The sequence below is a fragment of the Coptis chinensis genome, unplaced genomic scaffold (genome assembly GCF_015680905.1).
Source record: "Coptis chinensis isolate HL-2020 unplaced genomic scaffold, ASM1568090v1 utg1407_pilon_pilon, whole genome shotgun sequence".
Classification (NCBI taxonomy): domain Eukaryota; kingdom Viridiplantae; phylum Streptophyta; class Magnoliopsida; order Ranunculales; family Ranunculaceae; genus Coptis; species Coptis chinensis.
This window is the reverse complement of record NW_028238103.1, coordinates 223,755-232,860: the sequence shown is the minus strand read 5'-3', so window position 1 is coordinate 232,860 and position 9,106 is coordinate 223,755. Positions and strand designations below refer to the sequence as shown.

General features: G+C 40.5%; 1 protein-coding gene across 1 annotated transcript; it reads left to right on the top strand.

Annotated features, from left to right (window-relative positions):
* Nucleotides 1-263: 263 nt before the first annotated feature.
* LOC147474008 (uncharacterized) lies at nt 264-725 on the top strand. Its single transcript, XM_086586782.1, has one exon. The coding sequence runs from the start codon at nt 264-266 to the stop codon at nt 723-725; it is 462 nt and encodes a 153-aa protein (XP_086442908.1).
* Nucleotides 726-9,106: the final 8,381 nt, after the last annotated feature.

The window sequence follows — 9,106 nt, the reverse complement described above, 5'->3', positions numbered from 1 at the left end:
ATGCTTCGGGCTCGTCCCTTGATTTTGGGGGTAGTTGGAAAACTCATTTGGCGTTGGCTGAGTTTGCTTACAACAACAGATTACCAATCTAGTATTGGTATGGCTCCGTTTGAAGCGTTGTATGGCAGACCTTGCAAAACACCTCTCTCTGGGATCAAACGGAGATAGTATTATGTTGGGGCCAAAGATGGTTAGTGACACCACCGAGAAGATTAGAGTGATATGGAATCAGTTGCTCACAGCCCAGAGTCGTCAGAAAAGCTATGCGGATATATAGGCGTAGACGTCCCTTGGAATTTTATGAAGGTGACAGGGTATTTTTGAAGGTATCTCCGAAGAAGGGAATTCAGAGGTTCCGGATGAAAGGGAAACTTGCACCTAGATATGTGGGACCGTTTCCGATTATTCAGAAGATCTCGGAGTTGGTGTATAGGCTGGAGTTACCGGAAAGGCTATCATGTGTCCATAACGGGTTCCATATTTCGATGCTACGCAAGTATGAGCCGGATCCCCTACTTGTTGTCGATTTGGAATCGTTGGAGTTGGAAGAAGACATTACCTATCCGGAAGGGCCAGTTCAAATCCTAGATACGAGAGAGAAGAGATTGAGGTCCAAGGAAATTCCATTGGTAAAGGTCTTATGGAGAAATCACAACGTGGAGGAAGCAACATGGGAGAAAGAATCCAATATGAGGCAACAATATCTAGAATTGTTCGAGAACTAAGGTATGATTTAATTTCGAGGACGAAATTTTCTTTTAAGGAGGGTAGGATGTAAAGTCCTAAATTATTATTAAGGGTAAATTAGTAAAAGACACTTGAACCTTAGGGGCGATTATGTACTTGGCGGTCGGATAGACGGTTAGCGACATCACGTAAATTTATTTAAACAATCGAGAAAACCAAGTTAGTTCAGGAAAACCTCTCGAAAAATTCTAAGGTTTCATATAACTGGCTACTTAGAATATTCAAAAATCGAAAAGAAGATAAATAATACGTGATAAAATAATTCGATACCGGGTAAATTCGTGTGCGCATAATTAAATACTTGCATAGTCAATAAGAGTCTGTCGCCTGTAAACCGGAAACTTTAAAAAAAAAACAAGTCATTCGACGACAGCGTCGTAATTTTGGTATCGCGTGCGCAAACTTGGGTGTTGCACGCGAGAGCGGGGGATTCAAAACCTTGTTGGATGCTAAATTAGAAGGTAAGGGGTAGGATGGTCTTTTGGCTAAAAATTAGACAAAATCGCACCAAAACAATAAAAAAAAAATGCGACCCATTCTCAATTTAAGCCAATCTTGAAAACCTAGGAGAGAAAAACTCCATTCTCCCAAATTCAATCGATCTAAACCAAAATTCTCGCCACCCACCTCTTGTAAACACTAGAGTCAAGTGTGGAGCTTCAAAATTGATTGGAAGTTAGGTCATATCACAAATGACAATGAGTAAATTCTTCTCAAATCGCTAGTGTAAACTCGATTTCGATTTAATTGGTTGTATTTGATGAGAGATAATTGATATGGGGTGGTGTGGTATTCGGCAAGAGCTTGTTTGGAGAAGTAGAGCTTCTGCGAATTGGTGGAGAAGCAAGCTAAGGAGCTATTCTTGCTGACTTGGTAAGGATTTCGCATATTCAATCAATTTTAGAGCATTGATGTTAGTTCACACTTGTTTAAGATCATGTTGAGTATTGAGTGAGTGAGAAAGAGCACCCACTTGGTATTATTGGATTTAATGTGAATTGAAGAGTGGAATTTGTTGTAGTTAGAGTTGGGAAAAAAATCATAATTGTTAGTGGATTGATAGATATGATTGGCATTGACGCGTCTGCGGTTCTACAATGGTACTGTAAATGACTTCTGAGAGCCTGTCGGAGGAGGAACAAGCTAGCAATGGCCCTAGCTCTGTTAGCTACGAAAACCAAATTCTTAAGCGTCGAGATTTCTTCTCGACTTACATTAGATAAGAATTTCCTTGTTAGTTTGATAAACTCTAACGATCTACGTATATATATGACGTTATAGGAGTAAATACGAGTGGATTCGGTTAAGTGGGCTCGATTCGGTTAAGTGGGTTTGAGAAGAACGGAGTTTGCTAAGGTAGGAACCTACATACCAATATATAGTCTGCTTATTTTCATGCAAGATTTGAGTTGCTTAAAATGATAAGAGATAGTTTGTGTATCAACCATGCATGTATATATGATATTCATGTTTTTGCATTGTAGTTTTCCTCGATATAATTTAAGTATATGGATAACTTTTGGGTGAAATGGGTTTTTTGCGAAATCTGGGTAGCGGGAATTTGTTTTCTTTGTTAAAAGAGTAAAATTGGTTTTGGGAAGGGTTCTCGTCTCTTGTCTCTGTAATGAGACAGAGAGATGGATTTTGTAATGCGGGTAAGGATTACCCGGTTGTTTGTAACTATGCATGAGGTTCTGGATTGTCCCAGGGATGGTTGTTGTTATTTACGATGATTCACCGTTTGGGAATCATCGGTTGTCATTTACTATGACTGACCCGTTTGGGAGTCATAGGTTGTGTTTACTCGATTGTGGGAAATCCAGGAACTCACACATACAGAACCAACAGTTTTAAAAGAAAAACTAAATATGTAACTATAGTATTTGGAAATAATCGGTAATCAGTATATATATATATATATATATATATATATATTACTATGCTTATCACGAGGGGATTTAGAAAAGGAATTGTGAATTCTATAAAGAAGGAACTGTCGCATTTCGGAGACGGCCGAGTTAAACTCTAGGATTCCAAGCGTGGTGTACACCTTTCGAGGTGATAGGCCACCTTTAAAGGGATGCATCAATGGATGTAGTCCGGGAATTCCTTTTCTACTTTTCTAGATAACCATGTTTGTACATGTCACGCTGTATGGGGATTAGCTTGTGTGAGGTTACATGCTACCTCGATGAGGTTTAGACGCGAGGAGTGAGAGTTTAGTCCACTCCTGGATGTGTGTCAGGATCCTGACCAGTCTGCAGTCGTCGAACGGTTGACCACCATAAGTTAGGTGACAGCCCGTATGGGGGTCGTGGTCAAAGGGCCCACCTGACCGCTAAAAGCTTTGGGGATTTTGTGTGTACGAACACGACAACGGCATTTCAGCTCCCTGCCGGTAAAATCAGAAAAACAACGGTGCATGGTTCACACTGGAAAGTACTGAACCGAGATTTGCCTCGCGGATCGGGGCTGAGTGAAACCGGTCCTCACCATTCTAATAGATGCATGCGCCACAATAGTTGTATGATGATTGTGAAAAACTCTATTTTGTATATCAATGAAGCATGTCGAGATGATTTCTGCTAGTTAGTGATGTATATATATAGTCACGATATTTGAATACTTTTATGGAAACCCTGCATGTTTTAAATGTTTTCTATAAGTAAACTATTTATTGGTTATGTGCGTTTCTACTGGGCATAGTTGTTTTGCTCATCCTACATTAACATTTCAGCCGAGCCCGTTGTAGAGGAGACTTTCCCTACCACCGAGGATGATGGTTATGGGATTTGGGTGGTTTCCCCATGCTTGACGAGGACGAGTCAAGTTCATATTTTGGGTTGTATAGAGATAGTCTAGTTTATTCTTTTGTTGTATATAGAGAGCATAGCTCTTTTCTTTTGGTTGTATAGAGAGAGACTAGTTTCTTTTGTTGTATATATAGAGAGCAAGGTCATTTTGATGTAACAATCGATGTATTTGGCAACGGTTCTCCTTGTTTTGTAGATATCTGATATCCCCTGTAGTATCTAAAGTTAAGAGTAGTATATATATGGTTGTTAGATATATATATATGGTTGGAAGGATGAATTATGTGATGTCCAGGTGTTATGACAGGTTTTATGATAGGTTTTTGTATCTAAACGCCGATTAAACAAAGGAAACTCAAATAGAAATTTCGTTAGAATCGGGATAGCGGACTGCCTCGAGATTCATCTTCACGTCCTCGGGATGTGTGTTGGGTCTCGGGGCGTGACAGTGTCTTTAATCGATTCTGATTCTGCATTACCGAGCTTACTGCTCTATTTGGACAAAAGGTATGTTCATTCTTTTGCCTTCATTGGTCTCCATACAAATTCTAAATATCCGCTACAACTATCCTAACATGCCCAACTCTCTAAACAACTATTAACAACATATAATAATGCAAAGAAGAAGAACAAGCATACCACAACACAAAGATATACCGTGGTTCGGCCAATGGTGCCTACTTCCACAAGAGCTAATCCTTTTATAAAGTGGGAAAGAAGATTACAATCACTCTTTTCTGTCTCTCACCTTACTAGATCACTCCTCTCTCTTTACAGGCTTGTCCCTCTGTAAAGGTTATCTCTCAATCTTGATTGCTTTCAAGATTGAGTTTTCTCTCTCTTGTGTTGCCTTGGTTCGTGTTGCTTAGGTTTTCCAAAACCTTGTTTACTTTTATATAGTAACCCGCAAATCTCGCGTTTCTTGAACAAACGAAAACTACTTAAAATAGACATGGCGCCTTGGGCAAGGCCAATATCGAGCGCCGCTGACGCCCTCAATGTAATCTTGTAAGTTGTTCACGGCATGGGCGCAGCACGCCCTTTGGCAAGACTAATCTAACTGCGCTATCAAACCTCTTCACGTGAACCGAACTTCTTTCTCTCCTCATGTGAGGGTAACTCCAACAACTATTACAAGTTTATTGATTGGCAAATATAAACATCTTGGAAAATGAGCTAAGGCAGTAGATGAGTATGTATTATGCAGATTGTTGGTCTTTTCTTGAGGTTGAAAATAGAAAATATCACACTGCAACTATAAAGCTTCAAAATGTGTTCAACACTCAACTATGATCGCAAACTTAACAACACAAACAAAGCAAAGATACTATCGGTCCAAACAAAAGACATCGCCAAGATTTCTCACCATCCTCCTTGCCTTGCTTTGCGATCGCGGCATATCAACTTTTCCTTCTTCCGGTAATTTCATTTATTCATTTCAATTTCCTTAGGTATTTTGTTGTTTGCCTGATTAAGTGATTGACTTAAAATAGTGTGGAGTGAAAACCGTAAGTGTTGATCGCTTGGTATTTAGTTATCCATTCAACCTAATGAATTACCGTATGTGCGTAGCATGCAACAACAAGAGCAATCACTGTTATAGAAACTACATATGGTTCAGAAGCACATATCTATGATCACTCATCAAAACCCATAATAGAAAACACCCTCAACACTCAAGTACGACTCCCAAGCATAACAACATTAAAAACAAGGAACATAACAAAATAAAAGTCACGACTCTTGGGTTTCACCCTGTTCATCAGAAACTACAATTATGTAGCTCCAACGACTGAAAGTCGATCATCAATGTACAAGACCGCGGGAGTGTAAACTTCAACGAAAACCCGTTGAAGTGATTGCTTAGGAGTTCCGGAGAAGGTCGCCCGCTTCCAATATCGTACACCTCCAAGAAAGCTTTCAATTTGCTTATGCAAATAGACTTTTACGAGTGGGAAGAGGATTCTTCGGGTAGTCATCAGCAGCAAAAGATGTGATTTTGTCGCCTAAGTCCGAATTTCTCCATTTGATTCAATTAAACTTGCGTCAATTTTTGCGCCGCAAAGACAAGTGGAAATGGTGGTCAAGCAAAGCGGTATAAAAGCAAAGTGCTCAATGAAAATAAGAATGAACTAGTTGAGAATTAAGGTACCTAAACAGAGAAGGAGAGGAGAGAAAACAGAGGAGAAAAGAAAGAGAGAGAAAATTGTCTTGGTACGGACTAATAACATCTCTAACGAAACCTTACCTCTAACTCTACATTTTCAAGTAGGCTCGATAGGCTTCTAAGAAGACGATTAATCCGTGCCAAGCCCTTTGACCACTTCTTCTTCCTCAACCGATTGGGCTAAGTTAAGTAGCATTGAGAGCGCTTCCAATTTGGACTTTATTACAAAGCAACTTTCTCGAGTCCCTTCCCCGCACAAGCTCTTCTAGTCGGTGTCTCAATGACTTGTCCATTCTTGAGCTTGGTCTCCTTTGTGGCAGAGTTCCAAAGAGAGAATGTAAAGCCTCCTTGTAGCTTGACCGGTCACATTTTCTATCCAACAGATTCTCGCATATTATTACTACTGATTCAATTGCTTGGAAAAGGTTTTCTCAAGATGATTCCATTGGCTTCTTAGACTTGTCCATGACACAAGTACTTCTTCAGTTGTTTGACAAGTATCACCCACTATTAAATCTTCGCCAACACAGATGCATAAGGATTCTCCATCGAGGAGAATCATCTCATTTAACTCCCAAAAGAGACGTTAGTGCCTAGTACTCTTTCCACAACACCTTTATCCTCAACTTTTCTGGATAACTTCGTGAAGAAATTTCATAACTAGTTCAAGTTTCTCATTAGGAATCAAGCCAACATTAGCGCTTCCTCTACGGCGATTTTCTGATTGCAAAGACGAAGTCTCCACCTTTTTCCAAGATCCCCAATCAACAACCGCCAAGCCGGACATATTATGGGCAGGTGGGTTTGCCAAACATGGTCGTGTAGCAAGTGTGGATGAACTAGCCTCTTCCCACACATGCGGCATACCCAAAAACACCATTGTTCATACTCACCGCCGCCAAAGAGGGACTCCAAGATGAGCTGCAGGGCGTAATCGATGCCTAAGCGTTTCAGTAGTAATTTTTAGGCAACCTAGGCCGACTTTCATTATTCGACTTGAACCTAGCCAAGTAGTCCAAAGACTTGCTTCGCGATCGTGCATGTGGGAAGTCGAAGTATCAATGATGTATGAGAGTTTAGCTTTCAAGAGATTGATTCTTTCTTGGGCATTTTGGTTCGGTTTTGCGGGAAAAGCAGGTTTTCCTTAGGCGGATCGTCACTTTCGACGCCAATGGCGAGGGTGCTTTGGATAATTGAATAGAGAGTCGGTAGTCATTGAAAAGCATGGATTCTTGGGCAACCGCGAACTGAAGATCGCAAGATACCAAAGCGTACTCAATTGAGGATGGGGCAAGGACGGTGGCTCTTTGTAGAGAAAATTCTGTTTCTCACGGTCGAGGCCAGCCAGAGCCAAGTGCGCGACTTCGCTCACTACTCGATGTTTTAAGCGCCCAGCGCTCAAAAAGCGCCAGCTCCATGGCTTTTTAACACGTATACCCAGAGTAGGCGCCAGCGCTCGTGTCTTTTGCGGGCCTCGCTACAAGAATCACGATTTTTGGTTTTTGGTATAAAACAAAATCAGTTTTTTGGAAAACCTAACTTTTCCAAAACCAAGAAAGAGAGTGATTACAAGAGAACAATTCTTTGTGAGTTGAGTGTTCATTCTTTGTGAGTGAATTGAGAGAGACTTGTAATCTGTTACTCCGGACATCTATTAAAGCTTGGAACTCGCAAAGGTGGATGTAGGCAAATTGCCGAAACCAATGATATATCTCGCCTTGTGGTTTGTTCCTCTTTACATTGATTGTTTTATTTCATATGCTTGTTATTTGATATTGAGAAGTGTTGGGATATTGCTTGGAGGGTGTTGAAGTCTTGTCTATTGAGAAAGATCAATCTTTGTGTAGGATTGATCCGTTTGGTGTGGGTAACGTTGTTTCCGCAGTTAATTATTCACAACAATTGGTATCGGAGCGTAGGTATACGACCTAGGATTTTGAGTTTAGTACTAAAAATTTGTGTAGACAAGGTGTTCGATTAAATTCCGAGGTGAAATTGTTTCTTTTGGGTTATTGTGTGTAACTTGAAAGATGGCTCCCAAGATGTCAAACGCAAGGTTTGAAGTAGAGAAGTTTAATGGGAAGAATAACTTTGGGATTTGGCAAGTCCAAGTAAAGGACATCCTTATCCAACAAGGTTTGCACAAGGCCTTGAAGGGGATTAAATCTAAAGGGCGAAAAGTATGAGCAATGATGATTGGGAAGAGTTCGATCTTCGTGCTTGTTCATCAATCCGGTTATGTCTTGCTAATGAGGTCATGTATAGTGTGATGGGAGAAAATACCGCTGCCGGTATTTGGCTCAAACTAGAGTCTATGTATATGACAAAGAGCATGATTTAACAAGATGTACCTTAAGAAGCGTCTTTTATCGGTACATGATGGTCGATGGTTCAACGATGCAAGAGCACGCGTTAGTGAGTTCCGTCGACGCCTAGCGGATTATTTGAATGTTGGTATGAAGATGGATGATGAGGATCAAGCGGCATGTTTGATATTCTCCTTGCCGAAAGTTATGAGCATCTAATGACTACATTCATGAAACGAGAAGTCGCCGATCTTGATGAAGTTCAGAGTGCACTTTTTCTATGAGTTGATGAAGAAGACACGCGTAGAGAATAGCATTGATGCAAGTCGGGGGCTAGTGGCAAGAGGAAATTAAATGCGAACGAATTATTCAAGTAATGATAATTCTAGGTCCAAGTCAAAGAAGCCTTTAAAACATGTACAAGTTACTACAATTGCAATGAAAAAGGACATTACGCAAGTAATTGTCCTCACCAAGAAAAGAGAACAAGAGAGATGGTCGAAGAAAGGTAAGGCAAAATTTGAGGCAAATTATGCTTCAGCTCTCAAGAGGATGAGTTAGTTCTGTGTGTGTCCACAAGAAGACTATATGACCGAGAGGTGGATTCTTGATTCCGGATGTTCCTATCATATGTGCCCGAATAGAAAGTGGTTTACTTCTTATGAGAGCATTGATGGCGGTTCTGTTTTAATGGGTAATGACGTTGCTTGTAAGACGGTAGGAATTGGAACTATACGGGTCAAGATGTATGATGGTGTAGTGAGGACTCTAACCGATGTGAGACATGTTCCTGAGCTAAAGAAAAGTCTTATTTCTCTTGGTACCTTGGATTCCAAAGGCCACAAGTTTGTGGGCGAAGGTGGAGTCCTAAATATTGTTCATGGCTCTTCAGTTGTTATGAAGGGTCAAAAATATGGAACCTTGTATACTCTGATTGGTAGTACGGTGATAGGCGATGTAGCAGTGGGTGCATGTAGTAATGATTCTGAGTGCACTAAGATGTGGCATATGCGTTTAGGGCATATGAGTGAAAAGGGTTTGTCTGAGTTATGCAAGCGAGGGTTCTTGAAGAA

Bases quoted from the DNA above. Each gene is read 5' to 3' on its own strand.
- LOC147474008 (XM_086586782.1), top strand. From the start codon at position 264: ATGCGGATATATAGGCGTAGACGTCCCTTGGAATTTTATGAAGGTGAC.